This window comes from Macaca mulatta, chromosome 3 (genome assembly GCF_049350105.2).
Source record: "Macaca mulatta isolate MMU2019108-1 chromosome 3, T2T-MMU8v2.0, whole genome shotgun sequence".
Taxonomy (NCBI): domain Eukaryota; kingdom Metazoa; phylum Chordata; class Mammalia; order Primates; family Cercopithecidae; genus Macaca; species Macaca mulatta.
Genome location: NC_133408.1, coordinates 2,041,824 through 2,069,008, shown reverse-complemented (window position 1 = coordinate 2,069,008; position 27,185 = coordinate 2,041,824). Strand labels below are relative to the sequence as shown.

At 61.8% G+C, this 27,185-nt stretch overlaps 1 protein-coding gene across 50 annotated transcripts in view; it reads left to right on the top strand.

Annotated features, from left to right (window-relative positions):
* Nucleotides 1-27,185, top strand: part of COL18A1 (collagen type XVIII alpha 1 chain) — a 104,640-nt gene that overhangs the window by 75,557 nt on the left and 1,898 nt on the right. For 7 of the 50 annotated variants that reach the window (XM_077995406.1, XM_077995410.1, XM_077995399.1 and 4 more), the window contains 28 exons: nucleotides 673-735; nucleotides 1,507-1,533; nucleotides 2,970-3,101; nucleotides 3,542-3,604; nucleotides 4,496-4,522; nucleotides 5,456-5,491; nucleotides 6,205-6,276; nucleotides 6,578-6,613; nucleotides 6,967-7,056; nucleotides 8,216-8,245; nucleotides 8,360-8,386; nucleotides 8,909-8,971; nucleotides 9,311-9,385; nucleotides 10,324-10,350; nucleotides 10,641-10,694; nucleotides 11,128-11,202; nucleotides 12,368-12,436; nucleotides 13,084-13,126; nucleotides 13,632-13,694; nucleotides 18,361-18,404; nucleotides 18,776-18,907; nucleotides 19,631-19,784; nucleotides 19,864-19,937; nucleotides 20,586-20,714; nucleotides 22,303-22,335; nucleotides 24,825-25,070; nucleotides 25,503-25,700; nucleotides 26,421-26,536. In XM_077995406.1, coding sequence (XP_077851532.1) covers nucleotides 673-735; nucleotides 1,507-1,533; nucleotides 2,970-3,101; nucleotides 3,542-3,604; nucleotides 4,496-4,522; nucleotides 5,456-5,491; nucleotides 6,205-6,276; nucleotides 6,578-6,613; nucleotides 6,967-7,056; nucleotides 8,216-8,245; nucleotides 8,360-8,386; nucleotides 8,909-8,971; nucleotides 9,311-9,385; nucleotides 10,324-10,350; nucleotides 10,641-10,694; nucleotides 11,128-11,202; nucleotides 12,368-12,436; nucleotides 13,084-13,126; nucleotides 13,632-13,694; nucleotides 18,361-18,404; nucleotides 18,776-18,907; nucleotides 19,631-19,784; nucleotides 19,864-19,937; nucleotides 20,586-20,714; nucleotides 22,303-22,335; nucleotides 24,825-25,070; nucleotides 25,503-25,700; nucleotides 26,421-26,536 — 2,198 coding nt within the window. Of the gene's footprint in view, nucleotides 1-672; nucleotides 759-1,506; nucleotides 1,534-2,969; nucleotides 3,102-3,541; nucleotides 3,640-4,495; nucleotides 4,523-5,425; nucleotides 5,492-6,204; nucleotides 6,312-6,577; nucleotides 6,614-6,966; nucleotides 7,107-8,215; nucleotides 8,246-8,359; nucleotides 8,387-8,836; nucleotides 8,972-9,310; nucleotides 9,386-10,323; nucleotides 10,351-10,640; nucleotides 10,695-11,127; nucleotides 11,203-12,367; nucleotides 12,437-13,083; nucleotides 13,127-13,631; nucleotides 13,695-18,360; nucleotides 18,405-18,775; nucleotides 18,908-19,630; nucleotides 19,785-19,863; nucleotides 19,938-20,582; nucleotides 20,719-22,302; nucleotides 22,336-24,802; nucleotides 25,071-25,502; nucleotides 25,701-26,420; nucleotides 26,537-27,185 lie in introns of all 50 variants that reach the window. The other 43 variants (XM_077995404.1, XM_028845234.2, XM_077995379.1 and 40 more) reach the window with 32 other exon arrangements.

Below are 27,185 nucleotides of genomic sequence, written 5' to 3'. Positions count from 1 at the left end.
GAGCCTGCTTGGCCAGCACAGCTCATGGGGTCTCAGGGCCCCGCGGCAGGCTCCCCACTGGCTCTGCCACATATGACGGGCAGCAGGTGCCTGCAGACGTGGCTGCCGTAATTGGGTCACGCTGCGCTGGCATCCCGTGGCCCAAGGTCACTCAGTAGCATGCTGTGGCGTGTAGGGCAGGGAGTGTGTGGTTAGGTCACCCATGACGTGCCCCTGCCTCCGTGACAGTCCCTACCTGAGCCAGCGAACCCTCCTGATGGGCGTTCGCCATCACCATTGGCTCTAAGGCCTCTCTGGGTGCCGCGTGGCAAGCCCTCCCCAGCATCCAATCTAAGGGGCAATTTGGGCTTAAAGAATATGCCTAATCCGTATTCATACGTGTGGCCAGACCGTCTCTCAGAGGGAGCAGCGGTTACCCCAGCCCTGGTGTTAAGTGCCTTCCGGCCATGGTGCTGTCGGCCCTGCCATCTCATCCTGCCAATGTGGCCGTGAAACTGTGGGTTGCACAGGCCGTGGGGTCTCCCGTGAGCCCTGGGACCCGGGCCCTGTGTCTGGGGAACGTTCAGTGTCCTGCCTTTGGGCCACCTGTGGAAGCCCAGATAACCTGTTAACCCAGAAATCATTTCAGTAGCTGAATGCCATCAAGATCCACTATGCTCTGCTCTCCTCCAGGGACCCCCAGGCCCTCCAGGAAAAGAGGGGCCCCCAGGAAGGATGGGGCAGAAAGGCAGCCTGGTAAGTCTCCCCTCGAGTCTAGGGTGAATGGGGCCCGGCACCACACCATGTGGCCAGGGCTGGCCGAGCCCTGGGGGTCCAGGGGTGCCTGGTGACGTCCGTGAAGGGGAAGTGCCAGGAATAGCCGCCCCCATCACAGCCCCACAGCCTGGGGCCTCGGGCTCTGGAGGTCGCCCTGACCTGGGCGCTCAGGTAGAAATTATGGACCGTGATGATGCCGGACTCATGGGTTTTAAGAACGTGGGCGCCCCGCGAGATCTGAGATCTTACTCCAAGTTTCCACATTGGTTACGGGGCAGTGGCCATGAGCCTCTGTCAGACTGACGCCAGGAGCCGGGGCCCCGGGCGTTTGTGGGTGGACTTGGCGGGAGGCGCCTGCGTCCAGCTCCCTGGGGAGCGGTCTCCAGCGTGACCTCAGATGAGAGCTGCTCTGCTTTGGGCTGAGCAGGGGTCAATGGCTGTCAATGCCCCTTGCGGCTCTAAGCCTGTGGCTGAGCTGAAGGACCCTCCCTGGGGAGGCATCCAGGCTCCACGTGGAGCCGGGTCCGGCATTGGGATCAGGCGTGGCGTCCCTTGTGGCTTCCCTTTCAGGACCCCAACCATGCCAGAAAGGGGGATGACAGTGGCAACAGCCTCAGAAACTATTAAACCAGCACAGGCAGCAAAGCAGGGATCCCGGTCGGGGCGTAGTTCCTGGCAGGGCGGCACGCCTCCCTCTGTCCTCTGTGCTGTGGGCCTGATTTTGTCATAACCCTGCTCTTTTCTGTACAGGGTGAAGCAGGCGCCCCAGGACATAAGGTACAAGCAGAATCCCCAGCACAGCCGTCCCCTGCCCCTGGTGCCCACTCAGTGGTCGTGCTCCCAAGGAGGGTGGGGGCCCCACGGTCGAGGGAGTGAGCTCTCCTGGGGCTGGCCTTGACCCCCAATCCTGCCAGCCGTCCACCCTGCCGGAATTGCTGGCAGCGGCCTCTGTCACTCTGGTGGGGTGGCTTCGGCCCTTGTCACTCTTGCGATGTGGCTTCCCCCGAGCTCTGGTCTGCTGGTGAACTGAGGGCAGATGTGTCCTGGAAGCTGAGCTCCTCTGGAAACGAGCTCCCTGTGGCGAGTGCGATAAAGCAGCTCTGGGAGCTTCGGGAGGAGGGCCTGGGCCACTGCAGGTGGAGAGGTCGCCTGTGGCCTGGGGAGGGTCCTGAGCTGGGCCCCCCAACATCCTCCCACAGGCGAGCCCCATCCGCCTGCCCTGCAGGCTCATGAGCGTCTGGGGGCACTCGGAGGGAGCGCTGAAGGCAACTGGGGTGTCCTTGGTGGCCCTGGCCTGGTCCAGAGTCTGCTCAGACCCTCTGGACTCAGGGCAGCCACTCTCCATGGACCTAGCCTTCCTTCGGGCAGCCTGAGGTCAGGGCCACAGCCTGCTTGACCAGACAGCTTATCTGACGCCCCCACAACGACCCACTTCCTCCTCCTGTTCTGCCGGAGCGGAGCTGGAGGAGGAGCTGGAACCCTGCAGAGGAGGTGCTGGGAGCCGGTCCCGGGCCTCCAGTTGGCATCTGTGCCGACCCCATGACCACACATGCCCCGGAGGTCCCCTCGGGGATGTGGGCCGCCCACTCGAATCATGTCCAGAACTCGCCTTGGGCTGGACAGGGTTGGCACTAACAGGGAACTTCCCCCAGAGCACGGCCAAGCCCCAGGCTGGGGGTGATGAGGGAAGGAAGGCCGGTGGGGAGAGGCATGAGGAAGAGGACAGCAGCGAGTCAGGTAGTGAGAGCACCAGGAGGGGCTGAGAGGACACAGGCTGGGAGTGAAGGCATGTGCATATACACGCGCGCACGCACACACACACAGTGCACACACACGCATACAATCTCCAGCATATATACACGCGCGCGCACACACAATGCACACACAATTTCCAGCATATGTGCACACACACACGCACACACAATCTCCAGCATATGTGCACACACACACGCATACAATCTCCAGCATATGTGCACACACACACACACAATCTCCAGCATATGTGCACACACACACACACACACACAGATCTCTCCAGCATAAAGTTAGAAGAAAGGCTGCTGTGAGGTCTGCGTTGCTTTGCAGAATGTTCCTTACCTTTTGATTTGCAGGGTTTAGAAAGCATCATAAGAAAACATATCTACACCAGGGTTGCAGGGCCAGCGGGGGCTGGGCTGGGCTGGGTCCTGACACGCTCTCCTCACCCCACGCAGGGGAGCAAGGGAGACCCCGGTCCTGCTGGCGCTCGCGGGGAGAGCGGCCTGGCAGGAGCCCCTGGACCCGCTGGACCACCAGGCCCCCCTGGGCCCCCTGGGCCACCAGGACCAGGACTCCCCGCTGGATTTGTGAGTACCGCCTACATCTGACCCCCTGGAGTGCCGGGGGCTGCCTTTGCCCCAGCCCTGCTACCCTGGCATCTCACTCACAGAGCAGCACGTCCTGCGCAGTGGTCTCACTGGCGCTGCCTTGGCCCACGATTCCATATTCCCCATGGTGGAGCTCGAGTCTCTCTCCCGTCGCCCGTGCCCCACGGTGCTGATGGGGAACTCGGCCCAGCCATACCCTGGCACCTGTGCCCTGACCAAGAGCGAATGAGCTGACCCAAGATGGGCTGCCCCTGGGGGCCCCCACCCCGGCCCTGCCACCAGGTAGACAGTCCCCTTCCGAGAATGGAGGCTCCCCAGGCCACCGTGGCCCCAAAGTGAGGGGTCAGTGCCAGCCCCAGGGAGGGGCCCTTCCCTAAGAAGGGACATAGGCCCACGCGTGTCTTGTGTGTCTCCTCCAGGATGACATGGAAGGCTCCGGGGGGCCCTTCTGGTCAACAGCCCGAGGCGCCGATGGGCCGCAGGTACTCTTGTGAGCTGGGCATGGCCAGCTCTGAGGGCTGAGGGAGTGTTGTCTGGGGCAGGAGGGTGTCCCTGAGAGCCACCAGCCTTGCATGGGGCCGGACGCTGCCCCGCAGAGCTGTGAGGGCCGCATGTGGCAGGCGCTGTGCACCGTGGGCCACTCTCGCTCTTGGGAGATGCCCCTTCATTGAAGTAAAGTCACGGGATGAGGGCCTGGTCTGCAAAGTGGGAGACGCTGTGGGTGGTCAAGACAAAGGACCGTGGGGCCGCATGCCGCCCGAAAGACAGGCCTTTCTGGGGAAATTCAAGTCATCACATTCTTTTTGTGGCCCCAATTTTGGGAAGTAACAAATGTTCGGCCTGAGTAGAATCTGAAATTCCTATGAAATCTCCACCTTGTTCTACTGTTAACATATGTACTGCTCAGGGTTAGGGCCAACAAAGAGTGACCAAAATCCCAAAACAACTGCTCAGACAGCTCAGCTGTGTCAGGGGCAGACCCAGGGGCCGGCAGCCCCTTCCTCCCCCACCCCCGCTGTCCCCTCCACACCACCATCTCTCCCGTGGTGCCAGCATGGAGGAGCCCCCAGGGCCATATGGGGCGGCTGAAGCCACAGCGTCCAGCTTCACGCTCAGAGGCGCAGCCTGTTGAGAGCATGGGTGTCTGGGACACATTTCGTACTCTGAGCAAAATGAATGAGAAATTTCAATTAGGCAGAAACTAATTGATTCCATAATAAGTTAGAATGGCTTTACCATTTTAAGTCAGTACATTTCCTTTTACACACACATTTTTAATTGTTGACTGTTACCAGCGGGCTTTTCTTGTGGGAGAAGCATCTCACAGCAGGGCCTCCAGCTGCACTAACGCTGTGTCTCCTCTGCCCTGATAGGGACCCCCCGGCCTGCCAGGACTGAAGGTCAGTGACGGATGCGCCTGGGTTTTGGGGGTCGCTGGCTCAGCCCTGGCCTCGGCACCCCGGGGCTGGGGGAGACAGGGCCTTGCCTCGGGTTTTCTGATGGCAGGAGTAGGATGAATTCATCCTGGGAAATTTGCAAAATACAGCAAAAAAGCCTAACAGGGAAATAATCGCACCCTCCTCCAACCCAGACTTCCAGCGTTAAGGGGCCATTGTCCCGTTCTCTCTCCGAAGCCCAGGAATCAAGATTCCTGGGTTCACACACCTGAAGCGTATTCTCAGACTCGGGCTGAAAAGAGGGGCATGGGAGAAGAACCCGGGGTCCCTACCTCAGCTTCAGGGACAGGTGGGCTCCTGGGCTCAGGGACAGAGGCGTGGTGACCTTGTAGGACCCAGGAGCTTTGTCCTCTGCTTCCCCTGTCCCTGGGGGACACCAGCCCCCAGCCAGGCCCCGAAGCTCCCAGGGCAGGTGCCTGAGGGGTGAAGCCTGGAGGCTCCTATCCTGGGCCCTGGGCAGCAGCTGCCTTTCACCCCACTGCGTGCTCATCGGTGTGTCCTCTGCTGTGTGCGGGGCCAAGGGCACGTGGGGCCCACCCTGGGACTGGACTTTCACTTGTCACCAGCCCCTGCCGTGGCACTCGCTCCTTTGAGAATGCTTTGCTTTCATTTGCAAGACGTTGGAACATTACAAAAGGCTTTTTGGAAGATCCATGTATTCGCTTTCTTAAATTGTTTAAATGAGGCCATCTCAGCGGGGACCACGGGGTCCCTGCACAAGTTGCTCAGTGTCCCTGGGACCCCTCGGCTCTGGGCTGGGGGAGGGTGATGAAATGCATCCTGGGTAACTCGCCCTTCCCTGCCCCCGGGGTGGACGCTGCCTGAGGACGGGGCTGGCTCAAGCAGGTGCTTACCAAGCCCGCTTTATTCACTTAGGGGGATCCTGGTGTGCCTGGCCTGCGGGGAGCCAAGGTAAGCTCTGTGCCTGGCAGGGGGCTCCAAGGCCACAGTCCACAGCCCTGGGAGCCTCCTCACCCCACGTGGGTTCTGGGCACCCCCTCCAGGGCTGGGTGGGCTGTGGGGTCCTGGCCAGAGTGGCTGAGATGAAATGCTGGATGGGGACGTGGCCAGGCAGAGGCAGGGAGAGCCCAGGCGGACGTCTGTGGAGATCCGCTCGGGGCAGCCTCTCGTGCTCTTCCTCGCACTGCTTTGTTTATTTATAATTGAAGACATGCTGGTTTCAAAGGCAACCCCCAGAACACCCACCTGCAGGGCACCCAACCCCAGGCCCCTGCCACCGGCCTCCCGCCTCTCCCTCCTTTTCCCCGACTTCCCCGTCCCCCACTTCCCCCTCCCCCTTCCCCCACCCCCTCCCCCACTTCCCCTCCCCACTTTCCCTCCCCACTTCCCCTCCCCACTTCCCCTCCCCAATTCCCTTTCCCCCACTTCCCTCTCCCCCACTTCCCTCTCCCCCACTTCCTCCTCCCCACGTCCTCCTCCCGACTCCCCCCCCCGACTCCCCCCCCACTCCTCCATTCCTCCACAGCCCCTGCTCAAGCCCACAGGGGTGAGATAGAGAAGCCCAGGCCACCGCCACGTCCATGGGTGCCCCAGACTCCTCGTGGGGGTCCCCGCATTCCTGGGCGTGTGGCCAATGCCCTGTGTCCTCCATGTGACCCTTTCAGGGAGAAGTTGGAGCAAACGGAGCCCCCGGGTTCCCCGGCCTCCCTGGCAGAGAGGGCACTGCTGGGCCCCAGGTGAGCCACCTTGGTGGGCCCAGGGTGCAGGGGGGGTGTGGAGCCCCAAAGGGACTATGCCAAGATGGAAGCTGGCAGGAGGTGTGTCCCTCCCGGGTCCCTGGGCCTCCGTGTGCCCTCCCGGGTCTCTGAGTGCCAGGAGCCGAATACAAGTGTCCACCAGGACTCTCGGTGGCTGCCTCCCTCCCAGGCCCCAGCCGGTTGGGAAATAACCCCACATCTTCATCGCAGCCATCCCTCACGGGGAGCCAGGGGCTCCTATTTCTGTCGGTGATGAACCATTTCCTTCCCATCTCTTCAGGGGCCAAAGGGAGACAGAGGCAGTCAGGGAGAAAAGGTGAGTGTCCCTGGGGCGGGTGGATGGGGTGAGGGGGCGCTGGGACATCTGGAAGGTTTGGCCTCAGCTGCCCCCAGGTCTGTGCCCCTGCCACCCATGTGACCTCAGAGACTCGGGGCAAAGACCCTCAAGTTGACAGGGGTGGCTCTCAGGCTGGGGGCAGTGTGTGTGGCTCGGCCATCCCTGTTGGAGCCTGCCCTGCCTGGCGGGGGCCTCCAAGGCCACAGTCCACAGCCCTGGGCGCCTCCTCACCCCCCGTGGGCGCTGGGCACCCCCTCCAGGACTGGGTGGACTTTGGGGTCCTGGCCAGAGTGGCTGAGATGAAATGCTGGACACGTTTCATCCTTTTCCAGGGAGATCCAGGGAAGGACGGAGTCGGGCAGCCAGGCCTCCCCGGACCCCCCGGACCCCCGGGGCCTGTGGTCTACGTGTCGGAGCAGGATGTAAGGACGCTGCGTGGGTGGGCGCCCAATCTGTCCAGATACCCCACTGGGTGTCGAGATCCCTCCCTGAGACCCCACACCCCCCAGGTCAGGACAGGCCTTGACTGCAAGGCCACACTCCAGCTCCACAGTGGGGCTGCAGAGGCCCTGGTCAGAGACGCCCGGGGAGCCCAGCTCCATGTGGTGATGGAGACACTGGAGGGGTGAGGCCTGCACAGGGGGCCAGAGGTTCCCATCGGGTTCAGTCTCTGTGTCCTTGACATTGTGGCCCCAAAGCTGCGTGCAGTCACCCAGCTGCCCCGTCAGAAGCAGCAGACGCACCCTCGGCTCTCTGTGAAGGTTGTGTTGGTTCCGGAACCTTCCTCCCCACCGCAGCCCGTCCATCAGGCCCGTCGGCTGCACCCTCTGCGCCTGCCAGCAGCGTGTCCCGCTGGCCTCACAGAGGCAGACGCGTCCCCACCCAGCCCCGCCACATGGAACACAGGGACCAAGCCCCCCTCTAGGCAGGACGCTGAGCCCCAGGCAGACACAGGGCCCAGGGGAGCAGAGCTGGGTGTGGCCAGGGGTTCAGATCCCTGCTTCTCTGTGGCCACCAGTGGAAGGGGCTGCCCAGGGCAGAGCTGAGAGCAGGCACCGTCTGTGACACTGGACAAGTTAGCTAACCCTTGTGCTCCGGCTCCTCACCTGGGAGGTGGGACCATAACAGTCTCGAGAGGAGGGGTGGGGTTGGGGAAAGGCAGGAGAGGGCCTGCCCCCTCATAGCTTTGCTCGGAGCAGGCAGACAGGCATCGGGAGACAGCAGCCCAAGAGGCCACAGGGACCTCAGCGTGACGGTCCAGTCATTGGAACGTCAGAAAAGCCCCCCGCCAGCCGAGCCGCCTCCGCCGGCAAGCAAGGGAGAGTCTAGCAGAGGAAGGAGCATTTTAAACCAAAATGGAAGTAAAAAGTGTCTTAGGGCGTCTGGAGTCTGTGTCCGCCGCTCTGAGCCGCGGGGCGTCTGCGCTGCAGGAGGGACGCCCCAGGCCTAGAAAGAGTGTGGAAAGCAATATTTTCCTGTTTTGGTGTTTTGTTGATCTTGTAAGTCGCTCGGGGGGAGTCCAGTTTAATTTTAAATGCGGCTCTTTGTTTCCGATTTTTCTTTTTGCTGACTGGTGGACAGGGTGCCGTCCTGAGCGTGCCGGGACCTGAGGTACGTGCCTGCCCGGCTTCTAAGATGTGGGGACCTTGGTACAAGGCTGGGTGGGGTCCGGGCAGCCGCGTGGGTGCGTGATGACCCCGGCTGACGCTGTCCCTTTTTCCCCAGGGCCGGCCGGGTTTCGCAGGCTTTCCCGTGAGTAACCTGGCGCCAGAGCTACGCGCTGCCCGCCACTGCCCTCCCTGCTGGGGAGGGGTCTCCTCCTGGTAGCACAGAGCAGCCTGGTCAAGCTGGGGTGGGCCTCGTCAGGCCTGAGGGATAGCGACAGTCACTGCCCCAAGGAAGTGATGGGAGCAGGATGTGGGCAAGAGCCCCTGGCAGGCCCCGTGCTGGGTGGGCACCTGTGAGGCTGAGGCAGCTCCTTGCACCTGCAGAGGCTGGCAGTGTCCGGAGTGAGGCTGGGGCCGAGAGGTGCCCTGGGGGGGTCACCTGCAGAGGCCTGCAGTGTCCGGAGTGAGGCTGGGGCCGAGAGGAGCCCTGGGGGGTCACCTGCGGAAGCCTGCAGTGTCCGGAGTGAGGCTGGGGTCGAGAGGGGCCCTGATGGGGCCGACAAGGCAGGCATATTGCCAGGGGACAGCTGTCCAGGGAGGTGGAGCAGCTGTCAGAGATGGGGGAGACGCTGGCCGCTCGGGCCTCACTGCCTGGCCTCCCTTCCAGGGACCTGCAGGACCCAAGGGCGACCTGGGCTCTAAGGGTGAACGAGGCTCCCCGGGACCCAAGGTAAGGGGCTCAGGTGCTGTCCCTCAACCCACTTTGTGATGCAGTGGTGGCCCCAGCCTGCCCAGGTGACCACTGTTGGGAGAAACCCGGGACCCCCCGGCTGCTACTGTGACTCACAAGGAGTACAGCCGCGCTCGGGCCGTCCCTGTGGTCATCTCCCGTGAGAGGGCCCCGGGCTGTGAGGCCCAGTCGCAGAGACCCTGCCATCCCTGTGGTCACCTCCCGTGAGAGGGCCCCGGGCTGCGAGGCCCAGTCACAGTGGCCCTGCCTTCGGGGCTCTGGGTGAGGCTTTGTGGGAAGGAGCTGGCCCTGACCCTGCCGGACCTGCTGCTGTTCCAGGGTGAGAAGGGTGAACCGGGCAGCGTCTTCAGCCCCGACGGCAGTGCCCTGGGCCCTGCCCAGAAAGGAGCCAAGGTGAGGGCCGGGCAGCCTCCTTCCAGCGGGCGTGGGGGCTCCTGGGGCCGTGGAGACAGCCTGGGGAGGGTCTTCCTTAGGGTCTGGCTCCTGACGCACGAGCTTCTCCCAAGCAGGGCTCCAGCATCCTGGCCTGGCCTTCGTGGCCCCTCCTCTCTGGCACCCATGTTGGAGGTCCCGCCGGGCCCTCGTCCTCTCCCTGCCCCTGAGCCCACCCTGCCGAAGGGAGGTTCTCAGTGGGCTGCGGCTCTGAACTCGCGCCTCCCTGGGGCCTGGCCTGTGGGGTGCAGGAGCCCAGGCTGTACCACCTCAGCCTCAGCAGGTTTCTTGCTGCCCCTCCAACCTCTTCCTGGGGGCCCTGATGCTGTGGGCAGCAGCCGCAGGATCCTTCCTCTCTGCAGCCCCAGGGTGCCTGCCGGACCCCGAGCATGGCAGGGCCCGGAGTCAGTTCGTCAAGGGGCCTGTGCCTGGGTCCCCACCGCAGCAGGCAGCCGCCCAGACAAGCCCTGGGGGAGGGTCCTGGGGAGGAACCTGGATCTTTGGGGTGTGGAGCACTGGCTCTCACACTGTCAGAGGAGCAGTGAGCCCTCCGGGGTCTTAGGGGTGCACCTCAGACACAGGATCCCCAGGCCCAGTGAGAGCTCCACTGTCCCACCCAGCTGTGCGTCGGAGCCAGGGCCTGCGGCAACCAGGACACTGTAGCACACACTCTCCGCCCCTGCTTCAGGGCCCCGGGGTGTACCCTATGCTTGCACCAACCTGGATGCAAACCCCAATCCTGAACCTCCCCTTGCCAGCAGCTCCCATCCTCCCAGGACTGCCTGCGCCTTGAGGACTGCCCAGTGCACCCAAAGGGGCCACAAGGGTCCTCAGGGAGGCTGCCGGGTAGGGCATAAGCCGCCATCTAACTGTGCCTTCTTGTTTTTTTTTTTGCTCAGGGAGAGCCGGGCTTCCGAGGACCCCCGGTAAGTCGGCCTGTGGCTTTCTCTGCACCGAGCTTGGGCATGACGGCCCCCAAGGACACGGTCGCCCGCAGCTGCTGAGTTCGTGCTGTGCAGCCCAGGGCTCATCTCCCAAGTGCAGCTCTAAAGCACGTGGGGCAGGTGTCGGTGTGAGGCTGCAGCGGGCTCCTCCAAGCTGACGTGTGGCCCAGGGCGATGGACTCTGCACAGCCCCTTCGCTTCCCCAGGACCCCCCAACTCGTGGACAAGGGCCGGGGTCTGTTCCGCTAAGCCTGGCTCCCTTCCTCTCGCAGGGTCCGTACGGACGGCCGGGGCACAAGGGAGAGATTGGCTTCCCTGGACGGCCGGTGAGGACCTGGGGTCTCCAGTGGGGGCAGCAGATGGGGTCTGGCAGGTGGGGAGCAGCCCAGGCCCACAGGGGTGACATGCCCAGAGGGGAGTGGACGGCCACCGCACCCGCTTCCTCCCCCCAGAACCGGCCTGGGCACAGCTCTCGTCCTGGATGTGGCTGGCAATACACCAGGAGGGGCCAGTACCCAGGAGGAGGCCCTGGGGGCAGACAGGGCAGTGGGCCTGTGTGTGCTGGGGTCAGTCACCTCCTCTCAAAAGGGTTCTTGAGCAGGAAGGAGGGGCGAGAAGGGCTGGAGTAGCCTGAGGGCTGGGAACGTTTGAGGCTGAGTGTGGGCCGGCTGTGGTGTGGGGCTACTGCAGCCACCTTGCGGGAACGTGGCTAGTGATGACCAGAGCCCAGCAGTCCCCACTCCCTGTGCTCTGCCCCAGGGTCGCCCCGGGATGAACGGATTGAAAGGAGAGAAAGGGGAGCCGGGAGATGCCCACCTTGGATTTGGCATGAGGGTGAGTGTCCCTCAAGGGGGGCCTGGGTGGCTGGGAGACCAGGACCTGGGAATGGCCTGGCCACAGCCTGGGGTCCTGCAGCTCCTCTCAGGGGCCACTTATAAGCAGCCCTGCCATGTGGCCACACTGCACTGGTCCTGCCATACCTATGCACACTCATACATGATGTGCCACACTGCACTGGTCCTGCCATATCCATGCACACTCATACAGGATGTGCCACACTGCACTGGTCCTGCCATACCTATGCACACTCATACATGATGTGGCCACACTGCGCCGGTCCCTGCCATACCTATGCACACTCATACATGTCCACACACATGCACACGTGCCCACTCACGCACACATGCACATATGCCCATACACTCGTACATGTGTGCACACATACACATGCATTCATGCACATCCATATCCACACATGCTCACACATGTACACATGCCCACACACTCCACATATGTGCACATATACACATGTATTTGTGCATATGTGTGCCTGTTCACATGCACATACATACAAGTGTATACAGATGCTTATATACATGTGTGCATATACACGTGTGTATCCATATACTCATACATGAATGTAAGCCCTCCTTGGCTCATTCCATGATTGGCATACACACTGCACACGTACACTCATGCACACATACACACGCACACACACCTATACACATATATGCACGCATGTGCACCCATACACACACAACAGGCCAGCATGGATTCTCAGCAGGGCGTCCATGGGCCTGGGCCATGCCCTGCATGCCCTCCATGCCCTCCATGCCCTCCATGCTGGGGGTTCTCCCGCTCAACCCAAAGGCATCCACTCTGCTGCTTTTGAGCCAAGAGCTTTGTCTCCCTGGTGTCAGCAGGGTGGGGCATTTTCAGTCAGCTTTTACCTGAGACGCAGACCCGGTGGCCTCTTCACTCCTCCCGAGGGACGTCTGTGCACGACTCCAACATGGGATGAGGTGGGGCCGGGGCCAGCTCCTGTCCTCAGGGAGCCGTGGCCCGAGTGACCCACTGCATTCTCGGTTCTGCCTGGTCAGAGGTCTGCCTGGTCAGGTTTCTGATTTTTCTGATTTTTCTGAACTGTCCCTGCTCCCACCTGCTGCCTGACAGGCAGGCCATAAGCCTGACTAACAGCTCTCTGCCCTCCCCACAGGGAATGCCCGGCCCCCCAGGGCCTCCAGGGCCCCCAGGCCCTCCAGGGACTCCTGTTTACGACAGCAATGTAAGTCCCCAGGGCGCCCACTGTCCTGCGGCTGCCCTTGGCTCTTACACGGAGCCCCACAGAGGGGCTGGGCCTTCTTCTTCCCTGGCCTCTGCGTCCGCGGGTCCTTCCGGGATGGGCCCGTCTGGTGGGCGGTGGATTAGCAACTGAGTTCCCGAGGAAGGCGAAGGCATGTGGAAGGGAGGGCTCTCTGGGTGTGGAGCTGCTTCCAGCTGAAACTCTGCTAAGAGCTTGAGCCCAAGGGTGCTAGGGGCACCCCCTTTTCCCCAGGCTCAGCAAGGTGAAGTGACCGATAAGGGCCAAGCGGCATCACGCCGTGGCTCCTGCTCTCCGCACCCCTGTTCCCTCCCGTCTCTGATGGGGTGGCTGCCGTGGCTCCTGCTCTCCTCACCCCTATTCCCTCCTGTCTCTGACGGGGTGGCTGCCGTGGCTCCTGCTCTCCACAGCCCCGTTCCCTCCCGTCTCTGACTAGCGGTGGCTGCCGTGGCTCCTGCTCTCTGCACCCCTGTTCCCTCCCGTCTCTGACGGGGTGGCTGCCATGTGGCCTCATGCAGGGGCTGGTGCTTCTGGGCTTGGGGACCCCTGAGTGGTGGCGGCCTTCATTTCAGAACATTGCCCTCACAGCCACCTCTCCCCGATCCTTGCAGGTGTTTGCTGAGTCCAGCCGCCCCGGGCCTCCAGGATTGCCAGGTAAGGGCCCCGGGCTCACAGCTGGGGATACAGGCTCTGAAGGAATGCTCCAGGGCCCCACATTCCTTTCCGCGCCAGCAGCAGTGAGACTCCCCCAGTGCCCTAAGGCCAGTGCCACACGCCCAGTCCACGCCCCAGTTCTGATGATCTTGGCCCTTCCTGGGGGCCCTCCCAGCACGGCTGTCCAGGACCTGACCTTGGGGTGGCCCCATTTGCTGTTCTCCATTTAGACTTTGCTTTTCTGCCCAAAGCAGAGTAGAAGCAGCCCCATCCCTGCCGTTGGTCAGCACGTGCCCTGCAGATGTGGCCTGGCCTCCACGTGGCCTGCTGAGGGGGACCCGGGATGCCCCTGCTCTCCCGGAGCTCCTACCCTGACTGTCCGCACGTCCATCTGATGCCCCCCATCCAGGCCCCCAGGCACTGGGGCATTTCAGGCAGGAGGGGCACCACCCTGGAGCCCTCCCTGGCACACTCCGTGACGGGCACTGGGTCTCTCTTCCTCCAGGGAATCAGGGCCCTCCAGGACCCAAGGGCACCAAAGGAGAAGTGGGCCCCCCGGGACCACCAGGTGAGCACCTCTGGGCCTCCCAGGCGGAGGAGCCGTGGCGTGGCCAGCACTGAAGCGTGCTCACACCCAGAGCCCCCCGGCGGCTCCTGGACCCTCACTGGGTGGTGACCATCTCACCCTGTGGGAGGAAGGAAGCCCCTTCTGGGTTGATGCGGCCGTCAAAGAACCTGGATTTGGAGACAGGGGTGGCTGCAGGGCACAGGCCCAGCAAGATACCCCCATCACCCCATCTCCTGAGGAGCAGGCGGCCGCCCTTCCGCACTAGACCCCAGTGGGCACTGTGCAAAGACACAGCAGCCTCGGCGTGCCAGCGGTCCTGAGACACCCCTCCCCTCCTCTCCATGGAGCCGACAGTCCTGAGACGCCCCCTCCCCTCCCCTCCCCTCCACGGGGCCGGCAGTCCTGAGACACCCCTCCCCTCCCCTCCATGGGGCCAGCAGTCCTGAGACACCCCTCCCCTCCCCCCCACGGGGCTGGCGGTCCTGAGACACCCCTCCCCTCCCCTCCACGGGGCCGGCGGTCCTGAGACGCCCCCTCCCCAACATGGGGCTGGGGGTTGGCCCTGGAAGACCTTCTGTCGAGAAACTCTCCAGGGCCTCGTGTGGGAAGGAGGCGTTGCCCAACAGGCTGTCCGGAGGGTGAGCCCAACACCCCCGCTCCTCCTGAAGGACGAGAATTGCCCCCTGAGCCCTACCTCCATTGAGGGTGGTGGGGCTGCTTGGATGTCCTGCCAAGACCACTGAGAACAGCTGGATAAAATGTGAGAAAACCACTGTTTGAGGATGTCTGGGGGCTGGCAGAGCAGAAGCCCAGAGAGCCAGCCCAGCCTCGGGCGCCTCTCGCCGCCATGGTCCCCTCTCGCCACCACGGTCCCCTCTTGCCACCAGGGTCCCCTCTCGCCACCAGGGTCCCCTGCTGAGGAGGCTGCAATACCTGCTCTAGCTGGGGCTGCAGCTTGGAATGGGAAGGGACCAGGCAGGCAGAGGCTGAGTCAGGCCGGGACATCCTTAAGGCCTGTGGAGGAAAAGGCAGGCAGAAAGCGAGCGGGAAGATGGAAGATGCACCTGTCGCATCCTTGGATCTCTCAGCGTCACACACGACGCCCAGGAAGGAGTGAGCAGGGCATAGATGGCTGGCGCTGACCAGAAGCCCGGAGGAGAGGCCGATGACACACCCGACCGGGAGGCCCAGCTCATGGGGTCATCGGACCCGCCTTGAACTCCAAAGGTCACATTCAAAAGCCACGGGAAGCCTGGAGATGGCAGCACACAGCTGGGAGGCTCAGAGGTGTCGGGACAAACCCAGGGCTGAAGGCGGAACAGCTGGAGCTTGAGACCTGTCTATAGGTTTTGGTGGACACGGGGTTGCCTGTCCCTGGGAGCCAGAATGAGGGCTCCGAGGGCTCCAAAGGGAACAGTGTTTGCAGGCAGAACGTCCAAGGAAGGCTCAGAGTGTTCCCCTCATTCGAAGGATCAATAATAAGAATGACAAGAGATGAATCAACGAAACGGGAGAAGCCAGAAGACCATAAATGGTTTCCAAAATATCCAAGAAAGGCCAGTGTAGACTCCGACAGCCAATGGTATTCCCGTAGCCTTCGGAACGAGGATGACATGCAGGCTGGCCACTCCGGACCCGAGCTGTGTCGGTGGTGGAGGGCACTTCAGGGGGAGGATGAGGCCGAGGGAAAGGAGTGCAGAGATGGGGAGAGACAGCGCCGGCGGGAACTGGCATCCCAGCGATAGTGGGGTCAGAGGCTCCTGTGGAAACCAGCATGGGCTGCCCAGCACAGGGTCCCAGTGACAGTGGGATCTGAGGCTCCTGCAGGAACTGGCGAAGGCTGCACAGCACAGGGTCCCAGCGACAGTGGGATCTGAGGCTCCTGCAGGAACTGGCGAAGGCTGCCCAGCACAGTGTCCCAGTGACAGTGGGATCTGAGGCTCCTGCAGGAACTGGCGAAGGCTGCCCAGCACAGGGTCCCAGTGACAGTGCAATTACAGGTTGCCGTGGTCTCAGCGCCCTGAGGAGTGGCGGTGGTCCTCACTCTGTTGGACAGTGAGGTTGGAGAGGAATGCAGAGCTGACACCGATGGAGAGGCAGGAGAGCAGGCAGGATGGCACACACAGGACGTTTAAAACACACAGAGGGGATCCAAAAGAAGGCAAAACAGGAGAGAAAACAGAATGCAGAACAGGTGGGATGAACAGAAACTAGGGAATAAAACAGTAGCTTTAGGCTCCGATACATCTGCAGATGCTGTAACTGTGACTGGCGTAGATACATCCCCTGAAGGACGGGCATTGTCAATGGGATACAGCAAAACCATATGCTCCTTACAAGAGATGCTCCCTGAACGCGAGGGCTGGAGACGTCAAGGCACCCAGAGGCTGGTGTGGGTTTGGGTGTGTGTGGAGTGTGTGTATGTGTGTGTGCTGGGTGTGTAGTGTGCAGGTGTGGGTGTGTGTGGAGTGTGGAGTATGCATATGTGGGTGTGCTGAGTGTGTAGTGTGGGGCTGTGAGGGTGTGTGGAGTGTATGTGGGTGTTGGGTGTGTAGTGTGTGGGTGTGGGTGTGTGTGTGTGTGGAGTGTGGAGTATGCATATGTGGGTGTGCTGAGTGTGGTGTGAGGGTGTGTGTGGAGTGTATGTGGTTGTTGGGTGTGTAGTGTGGGGGTGTGTGGAGTGTGGGTGTGTGGGTGTGTTTGGTGTGGGGTGTGTGTGGAGTGTGGCTATGTGGGTGCTGGGTGTGTCATTGGCGTGTGTGGGGAGGGTGTGTGTCGTGTGGGGGTGTGGTTTGGTGTGTGTGTGTGTGCGTGCAAAGTGTATCCTGGAGTAAGAAACATGGTCAAAAATAAATGTTCATTGAGACAACGGAGCAAGTGTACCAGAGAAATTCAGTAATTCTACATTTCTGTGCATCTAATGAGATAGCCCTCAAGATATGACAAGTAAAAAGTTGGCAAAGTGAAAAAGAAAAACACAAATCGATCATTATAGGGGGACTTTCAGCCCAGGGAGATCTGAACAGCAGGTCTGACAGGCATCACCTGCAACCGTCTCCAGGCCGCGCCCCCAGCACTGGGACCAGGGTCTGCCCCGGAGGGGCCCAGGCTAGGCTGAATGCAGGCCTGGCTTCCAGAACTGTGATCTCACGGGTGCAGCCGAAGCAAGTGGGAAATGCCCACAGGGCAGTGCCCTTCCAGGAGGCTCATGAGTCAAGGAGAAGCAGGTGGAAGTGAGGAACCCCTGGCGCTTAGATGCGTCCGGGGCATCCTTAGTCCTCACACTGCAGCCTCAGGGGCCTCCACAGCCGGTCACCTCCCTCTGCAGAAGGACCCAGCCCAGGAGGAAGCATGGGTCCTGACAGCCGCCATGACCTCCAACCCCAGGGACTGCACCTGTGGGATGGGGGTGCCCTGGGGGTGCCCTGGGGGTGTGGAGCCCCCTGCTCAGAGGCTTCTGGGTTACAGGGCACGGCCTCCAAGAGTGAGGTTGTCTCCACCCCGGTCAGGGATCCAGGGGAACAGTCACAGGAGAAGGTTTGCTCAAGGCCGTCTAAGGTCCCACCTGGAGGGAGAACGGGTTTTGTCATCTCCATTGACACAATTACAGCTTTAAATAGTACCTGTTTCCACACATCAGTCTAAGATGCTAAAGAACAAACAGCATTTATTGTTAGAGAACAACAAACATTTATTTGATGAAAATAGTTGGGAAGAAATATTAAAGATCAAAAATGAGTGAAGAGAAATTATGTATGGTTTATGTATATAAAAATAGCAAGGATCAAGAAAGTCCAAAAATCCGAAGTTAATTCTTTGAAAAGGCTAACGGTATTCCTAACCTCTGCCAAGGCTGATGGAAAGGAGAGAAGCAACAAGGAGCGATTTCAGCAAAGGGCTCCTCCGTGGTCTGGAAGGAGCCACCTGGAACTTCCACAGCTTCACCCTCGGAGGGGGTGTGGGGACCTCAAGTCAGGGCCAAGACAGCTGCCTGCCCACCCTGGGAGGACAGGACGAGGGAAGGAAGGACATTTCCCACATAAGCTGCCCAAGTGGATCTGCAGGTGGACCGTCAGGGTTCACCGAGGTCACCAGATGGAAGGGGAGTTTAGAAAAACCACCAACTAGTCCTAAACAATTAAAAATGAAGTTTTAAAAAGACACCATTGGCTGGGTGCGGTGGCTCACGCCTGTAATCCCAGCACTTTGGGAGGCCGAGGCGGGCAGATCATGAAGTCAGGAGATCGAGACCATCCTGGCTAACACAGTGAAACCCAGTCTCAACTAAAAATACAAAAACTTAGCCGGGCGTGGTAGTGGGCGCTTGTAGTCCCAGCTACTCGGGAGGTGGAGGCAGGAGAATGGCGTGAACCCGGGGGGTGGAGCTTGCAGTGAGCCGAGATCGCGCCCCTGCACTCCAGCCTGGGCGACAGAGCGAGACTCCGCCTCAAAAAAAAAAAAAAAAAAAAAAAAAGACACCATTGACAAAAACATCAGAAAGTATCAGTTAACTAAGAAGAACCTAATGAAATATGGGATCTCTACCGGGAAATACGGTAATGGCTAGAAGCGCCTCAGGCAAACCCACCAGTGCTGGGGGCTGCAGGGGGAGCCCGGCACCGTCAGACGCCACCTCAGCGAGACCCCGCCTGTCTGTCTCTTGCAGGGCAGTTTCCATTCGACTTCCTTCAGTTGGAGGCTGAAATGAAGGTGGGTGACCTCCCTGGTGGGGTTGAGGGCCCCCAAGGTCCTGTACATCCCCCTGGGTGGCTGCTCCCAATTCCTTGCGCCATCCGGCCCAAGACCCCTTCCTGTTCAGCCCTGAGAGGAGCGCTGGCTCCAGAGGGCGTCGAGGGCGTCCCTCAGGACGTTCCTGTCCCCAGCTCAGTTTTTGGGGACTTGGCTGATACAGTGGGAGGTGGGGAGTCGAGCCCTATTCTCCGCAGCCAGCAGCTCCCAGGCCTGGGCTCCAGGCTCCAGAAGCTTCTGACCGCTGTACCCTGGCTCGGGAGGGATGGGAGGTCACCTGTGGCTTGTAGGGGTTTGGGGCTCCCGTGTCTGACAAGTGTTTCCATCCACAGGGGGAGAAGGGAGACCGAGGTGATGCAGGACAGAAAGGCGAAAGGGGTGAGCCCGGGGGCGGCGGCTTTTTTGGCTCCAGCCTGCCAGGCCCCCCCGGTCCCCCAGGCCCACCTGGCTACCCTGGGATTCCAGTAAGTTCCACCCTGTGCAGGCAGAGCGTATGTCCCAGGGGTCTGGGTGCAGAGCTGAGGGCAGGTCCAGCCCGGCCACCGACGCCCGCCAAGGCCGGAGCCGCCCCTGCAAGCTCAGCGGTCCCGACACGGCCCTTTCCCCGTGTGGGGACGCAGCAGGCCGCCCAGGTGTGGGTGCGCTGGCCCCGGACATGCCCCGTCCCCCTGCAGTGTTCCATGGCCTGCCCTCCTGCCAGGGCCAAGCGCATCCACCTCTGCTCTTGGGCTGGGTCAGATCGGGGTCTAGGCCCATCAGTCCTGAAAGACTCCAGAGAGCCATGGGCCCCAGCTCCTGCCTGGGGGCCCACACTGTTGTCAGGTCCCTGGTCTCTGCTGGTCTCTCTGGTCATAGCTGGTCTCTGCCCCGGGATCGCACCCTCAGGGAAGAAGGGGTGATGGTGTGGGGGTTTCTCAGGCTATGGTGTGGGCAGGGAGAAGACCAGTGACTCAGAGGTTGCGCTCATCAAGGGGGTCTTGGTAGCTACAGCCCCAGCCCCACAAGCTTGCCCGCCCCCAGCCCGATGCAGCCCCAGCCCCACAAGCTTGCCTGCCCCCAGCCCGATGCAGCCCCAGCCCCATAAGCTTGCCCGCCCCCAGCCCAATGCAGCCCCAGCCCCACAAGCTTGCCCACCCCCAGCCCAGGGCACGAGGTAACCAGGAAGCGTCTCTTGTCGCCGTCCCTAGGGTCCCAAGGGAGAGAGCATCCGGGGCCAGCCTGGCCCACCTGGACCTCAGGGACCCCCCGGCATCGGCTACGAGGGGCGCCAGGGCCCTCCCGGCCCCCCAGGCCCCCCTGGCCCCCCAGGGCCCCCTTCATTTCCCGGCCCTCACAGGCAGAGTAAGTCAGTGGGGAGTGGGCCCCGGGCAGAGGCCGCCTTGTGTGGCTTCCCGTTCCCACCTTGGTTTCTCTCCTGCAGCTATCAGCGTTCCCGGCCCTCCGGGCCCCCCTGGGCCCCCTGGGCCTCCTGGAACCATGGGCACCTCCTCAGGGGTGAGTATCTAGGCAGCCGGCTGGGCACCTGGGTCCCATGCCCTGGCTGGTTCTGCAGCCCCTGCCCCTCAGAGGCACCGTCCCACGGACCCCACAGGGAGATGCACAGAAGGCCGAGATGTGGTTTCCAGGGTGGAAGCGGGGCCAGGCCATGGGGGGATCCAGTGGGCCCAGGAGGACGACCACCAGCTGGGAAGTGTCCAGGGCCCATGCACTGTCCATGGAGGCTGAAGGGCTGGAGGCAGGCAGGGGTCCCCACGGTGCTCATGGGGGCAGCCGCCTCAGTCCATGCCTGCCCAAAGCCCTGCGGCCCCTGCCCTGCGCCCTGAAACGGGCATCCCTTCCTTCTGCCCCTGCCCTGCGCCCTGAAACGGGCATCCCTTCCTTCTGCCCCTGCCCAGCGCCCTGAAACGGGCATCCCTTCCTTCTGCCCCTGCCCAGTGCCCTGAAACGGGCATCCCTTCCTTCTGCCCCTGCCCAGTGCCCTGAAACGGGCATCCCTTCCTTCTGCCCCTGCCCAGCGCCCTGAAACGGGCATCACATCCTTCTGCCCCTGCCCTGTGCCCTGAAACGGGCATCCCTTCCTTCTGCCCCTGCCCCGTGCCCTCCCACCTCGAGCCCCATGCCCCTGCGTTTGGGTCCCAGCAGGTGAGGCTCTGGGCCACGCGCCAGGCCATGCTGGGCCAGGTCCATGAGGTTCCCGAGGGCTGGCTCATCTTCGTGGCCGAGCAGGAGGAGCTCTACGTCCGTGTGCGGAACGGGTTCCGGAAGGTCCAGGTGAGTGCTGTGCATGGCAGGTTCCTGACCTGTGGAAGGGCCCAAGCTGCCTCCTGGGGCTTAAGGCGAGAGGCCCAGGCCCCAGACAGGGATGGAGGCAGGTGGCAGCCAGCGCTTCTTAAACTTTCAAACTTTCTGCAAAGTTTAGTAAAATACTTTTGTGAGCAGTTTTGGGATTAGAGAAAAGTGAGCTCAAACTTCTGGAAGCAGATGAACACATGGTGTGTGAGGGGCTCCTGGCGGGTCACGTCACAGTGAACATTTACAAAGATAAACATCACCTCACACGCCCGTTAACAAGACAAGGTGTCTGGCCGGGCGCGGTGGCTCAAGCCTGTAATCCCAGCACTTTGGGAGGCCGAGACGGGTGGATCACAAGGTCAGGAGATCGAGACCATCCTGGCTAACACGGTGAAACCCCGTCTCTACTAAGAAATACAAAAAAAAAACTAGCCGGGCGAGGTGGCGGGCGCCTGTAGTCCCAGCTACTTGGGAGGCTGAGGCCGGAGAATGGCGTGAACCCGGGAGGCGGAGCTTGCAGTGAGCTGAGATCCGGCCACTGCACTCCAGCCTGGGCTACAGAGTGAGACTCCGTCTCAAAAAAAAAAAAAAAAAAAAAAACAAGGTGTCTGACGGGACAAGGCGGGAGTGGGGCTCAGGCCCTCCAGGGCCACGTGATGTCCACAGCACGGCCCCTGCTGGGATACAGGCTGTCCTGCGGCTCTGCACCTCACATTATAAACACTGAGGTGGGATGAAATGTGTCCTCGCTGTTTAGCATGGGCCTTGCTCACCGGCCTGGCTCCTCAGACACACCTGGGATGGCCCCTTCCAGGCCAGGCCAGCCCCTTTCCTGCTTTCCCAAAATGGCCTGGATGGCAGGAGCGGCCGCTCTGGTCCAGGTGGGCGTGGCCATGCTTGCAGGGCCCCGGGGAAGGTTTGTTTGCCTTCATGTGGCAAAGGTGAGGACTGGTAGAAGCCCCGTGCCGCCGAAACGGCCTGCGACGTCCGTGGGAGCCTCCACGGCAGACTGTGCATTGACACAGCCCTGATTTCTGCAGCCCTCCCGCCTTCCTTCTAGCACTCCCTCCATCTCGCCACCGGCCCCCACCCGGGCCTGGGCCGGCCCCTGCAGCCCCCCAGACTGTGAATCCCATTCCAGTCCCTTATCTGGCCAGGGAGAGGCTGCCAGTCTCACAGCAGATGCCGAGCTGGTGCCCACTGTGTGCCAGGTGTCCTCGTAGGCACTGAGATGCAGCCCCACCCTAACTTTCAGGGGCTTTGGTCCTGACAGGAGGAGGCAGAGGATGGCATCCTAGCAAACATGTGCTGGGGGTGCCGGGTGCTGGGCAGGGAGGGTACCCTGGTACAGGCTTGGAGGGCCGGGTGCTGGGCAGGGAGGGCACCCTTCTGTGGTCTGGAAGGGCCAGGTGCTGGGGAGGGAGAGGCAGGTGCTGGGCAGGGAGGGCACCCTTCTGTGGTCTGGAAGGGCCAGGTGCTGGGGAGGGAGAGGCGGGTGCTGGGCAAGGAGGGCACCCTGGCTCAGGCCCAGCCGCAGGTCCTGGATGACCCTTCTGCTTTCTTCCAGCTGGAGCCCCGGACGCCACTTCCACGAGGGACGGTAAGGAGCGCTTTCTCTGTTGAGACTGGTGGGTGGTCAGGACATGAGGGGGTATGTGCTGTCTCTTGTTTGGGGAATAACACGTGGTCCTTTGGAGTCCTGGAGCTGAGCATGTGGCTCACCATCGGCCTCTGCTGCAGAAAACGGGTGCAGGCCACCCCAATACCTCCATCTCAGTGCAGGCCACCCCAGTACCTCCATCTCAGTGCGGGACACCCCAGTACCTCCGTCTCAGTGCGGGACACCCCACTACCTCCGTCTCAGTGCGGGACACCCCACTAACTCCGTCTCAGTGCGGGACACCCCACTACCTCCGTCTCAGTGCGGGACACCCCACTACCTCCGTCTCAGTGCGGGACACCCCACTAACTCCGTCTCAGTGCGGGACACCCCACTAACTCCGTCTCAGTGCGGGACACCCCACTAACTCCGTCTCAGTGCGGGACACCCCACTAACTCCGTCTCAGTGCGGGACACCCCACTAACTCCGTCTCAGCCGCTGGCCTCACGAAGGAGCCACTCTCATCCCTCAACTTTCCCAATTGTGTCTGCCACTCATTGCCCTCCTCAGGGTCAAAATCCTTGGGGCCAAAATCCACATCTTGTTTCTTTGCCTTCCCTCTCCCAAAGTGCCAGACACAAGAATGGATATCTCTAGGGTGGTGGCTGACTGGGTGGGTGAATCAATGGAGAGGTGGATGGATGGATGCGTGGATGGACAGGTGGGTGAGTGGATAGGTAGGTAGATGGGGAGGTGGATGGATGGGTAGATGGTGGACAGGTGAGTGAGTAGATAAGATGGGCAGATGGATGGTGGACAGGTGGGCGAGTGAATGGGTGGATGGGTACATGGTGGACAGGTGGGTGAGCACATAGGTGGGTGGGTAGATGGTGGACAGGTGGGTGAGTGGATAGGCAGGTAGATGGGGAGGTGGATGGATGGGTGGATGATAGACAGGTGGGTGAGTGGATAGGTGGTGGACAGGTGGGTGAGTGGATAGATGTGTGGATGGATGGTAGACAGGTAGATGAGTGGATGAATGGGTGGATGGATGGTGGACAAGTGGGTGAGTGGATAAGATGGCGGACAGGCGGGTGAATGGATAGGTGGGTGGATGGATGGTGGACAGGGGGGTGAGTGGATAGGTGGGTGGATGGATGGTGGACAGATGGGTGAGTGGATAGGTGAGTGGGTAGATGGTGTACAGGTGGGTGAGTGGATGGGTAGGTAGATGGGGAGGTGGATGGATGGGTGGATGATGGACAGGTAGGTGAGTGGATGGATAGTGCATAGGTGGGTGAGTGGATGGGTGGATGGATGGTGAACAGGTAGATGAGTGGATGAATGGGTGGATGGATGGTGGACAAGTAGATAAGTGGATGAATGGGTGGATGGATGATGGACAGGTGGGTGAGTGGATGAATGGGTGGATGGATGGTGGACAGGTGGGTGAGTGGATATAGGTGGGTGGATGGATGGTGGACAGGTGGGTGAGTGGATGGGTAGGTAGATGGGGAGGTGGATGGATGGGTGCATGATGGACAGGTGAGTGAGTGGATGGATGGTGCACAGGTGGGTGAGTGGATGGGTGGATGGATGGTGGACAGGTAGATGAATGGATGAATGGGTGGATGGATGGTGGACAGGTGAGTGAGTGGATGGGTGGGTGGATGGATGGTGCAAAGCTGGGTGAATATTTTTGTTTTCCTAAGTGTTGCGTCCAGCTGCTGTTGGCACCTCCTTGAGTACAGGTGATGACTCCTTAATTGGCTCAGGAGTGAAGCCTGATGTGGAGCAGTGTTGGGCTCTGCAACAGCTGGTCTCCTCACAGGGTTCAGCCCAGTCTGCTCTCACTCATTTGCCAATTCATTCATTCATTCATTCAGCCAGTCAATAGTCACGGCCCCTCCTGTGTGCCGGGTGGCCATGGATATTGCCCTGGGTAGCACACAGCCAGGCCTTGTGGAGCGGACAGTGGGGACAGCAATGTGGACGCAGTGCAGGTGGATGGCAGCTGGGTCAGGAGGGGCTCAGGGCTGTGGGGAAAGGTACAGAATCAGGGGAATCGGACTGGGGTGCAGACCTGGGGGCTGGGATTTCTAGGGTGGAGGTCACCTCTGAGGGAGACAGAGCAAGGGCTCAGGGACATGAGAAGGTCGGAGGTCGCCACGCTGAGGTCAGGGGCCCTAAATTGGAGCCACAGCAAAGAGAGGGCAGGTCAGGGCACGTGGTCAGTGAGGGCCACGGCTTCTGTGCACGGCTGGGTCTGGGGGCCTGAGCAGAGGTGACCACGATCCAGCGCCACAGCAGGCAGGACTCCCCGCCCTTGCTCCTGCCCCCCAGCCCAGGGCAGCTCCAGGGTTGGCGGCACAGCGCCCTGCTTGCCAGCTTGCAGCGCAGCCCCTCACACAGCCCAGAGGAGGACACAGATGGAGGAGGGGCAAGCGGAGGGACCCCTGCCGACAGGCCCCGCATCTCCCACCTGCAGGACAACGAAGTGGCTGCCTTGCAGCCCCCTGTGGTGCAGCTGCACGACAGCAACCCCTACCCCCGGCGGGAGTTCCCCCACCCCACCGCAAGGCCCTGGCGGGCAGACGACATCCTGGCCAGCCCCCCTCGCCTGCCCGAGCCCCAGCCCTACCCTGGAGCCCCGCACCACAGCTCCTACGTGCACCTGCGTCCGGCGCTCCCCACGAGCCCACCCGCCCACACCCACCGCGACTTCCAGCCCGTGGTGAGTGCCCCCCATAGTGGGCTTGGCTCCATCTAGCCCCTCGGCTCTCGGGGCAGCAGAAGAGGACCCAGCCCCTGCAGAGCTGCTGGGGGTCCCAGGCTTCGGCCATGGGTGGCTGGTGGCTCAGCCTGGGACTTGCCCTCTGGTGGCCAAGCAGCGGTCATGAAAGTCCAGCCCCTATCACGTCCTTGAGGAACCGGCGTGCCTCCGCCTACAGAGGCAGCTGGGGGCACCCATGTGGCCGGGGCTGCTCTGGCCCGGCAGGGTATGGGGGCTGCTGCCTGGGCCCCTCAGTGTGTCGCTGGGCATTTCCCACTCAGCCCGCCTTGGCCGTGCCTGTCCATACAGGTGCAGGGCCACGGTGGGGCACCCAGAGCCTGGGTGCAGGGCGCAGCAGGGGACACAGCCCGTGATGTGCCCCTCTCCCCACAGCTCCACCTGGTTGCGCTCAACAGCCCGCTGCCAGGCGGCATGCGGGGCATCCGCGGGGCCGACTTCCAGTGCTTCCAGCAGGCACGGGCCGTGGGGCTGGTGGGCACCTTCCGTGCCTTCCTGTCCTCACGGCTGCAGGACCTGTACAGCATCGTGCGCCGTGCCGACCGCGCAGCCGTGCCCATCGTCAACCTCAAGGTGGGTCAGTCCAGTCCTGAGGGCATGGGCTCCTCGGCCCCCACTTGACCTCTGGGGGAACTCCCGGCGGGGGGCTCCCCTCGAGGACCTCTGGAGGCCGCCATGGTGGACACTGCCACCCAGGCTGGTGACTTCAGGGCAGGCTCCGGGTGGGTCACATCCCACGAGGCTCAGGCCAGGGCCTCTGCATCCCTGGGCGCTGCCGCCTCCCCCAGGGCATCCCATGAGGCCCCCCATGTGGTCCCCTGACCCCCACTCCCCCAGCAGTGCCTCTCAGAGGCTCCCATGCTGCTGGCCCGAGTGTCCACACAGGTGACGGGCCTCACAAGCCTGGAATCAGGAACCGTCCCTTGGGCCTCCAGTGCCCCCCGGCCTGGTGGCCCCTCTGCCACAGCACCCCCCTCCATGTTGCTTTATTCTGTGGCTCCTTTTCGTGCACTGGGCTGTTTCTGGGTGCCCTGGGGAGGACCACATTCCCAGAAGCAACAGCAGAGGAGTCACAGACCCAGGGTCCAGGACTGGGAGCAGGCAGCTGCAGCCCGGCGCTCCCCACCCTCTTACAGCCTGGCGTGAAGGGACAGGGTCCCCTGCCTTAGCCGAGGCCTCTTGGAGTCTGCAGAGGCTGCCTGGCCAGGCCTGGCTTCCCTGCGCTCGTTCACCGGTGGGCTGTGCCCAGGGCTGCAGAAGCCCCTCAGCCCACACACACGGTTTCTCCTCCAGGATGAGCTGCTGTTTCCCAGCTGGGAGGCTTTGTTCGCAGGCTCTGAGGGTCCGCTGAAGCCCGGGGCACGCATCTTCTCCTTTGACGGCAAGGACGTCCTGAGGCACCCCACCTGGTAGGTTCCCAGTGCCGTGTGAGCAGCTCTGAGAGCCCCAGCCAGGGAAGGCGGACGGGCAGGTTGGCAGGCAGGAGGACAGATGGATGGGCAGGCGTGTGCCCAGTGCTCCTAAGAGCAGTTCCCCCTGAGTTTGGGGACAGATCTTACACATGCTCATTACTTAAAAATTATAAAATCCAAAAGAGCATTGAGAAAAATGAAAACTGCTCTGATAAGTAATCATCAGCATGTGTTTGAGAGGAATGTAGTTCTAAGAACGCCTTTAAGCGCCCCCGGCCCTCTGCCCATGGCAGATAGACTCCACGTCTCCCAGGATGTCACCAAACCCGTGGTCAGCCATGTAGGCATCGCAGTGAGTTTATTCACCGAGAATAAACTCCTCAGAGGACAACACGGAGTCCGAGCATGTGTGCCCTTAAAATGTTGACAGAAATTTCCAGGGTGTCCAGAAGAACGCTTCATCCCAAATGTCGTTGTGCCCTCCCCACATGAGCGCCCCGATTCTTCCAACACTCATGCTTTTAGGAGTGTTTTGGGGTGCCACACAGCGTATCCCCAGCAGTGCCTGGCCATCTGCTGTAACGGAGATGCACCTGCCAAGGGTCTCTGACAAGAGCGCTGTGGGCGGGACTGGGCCGGGCCACAG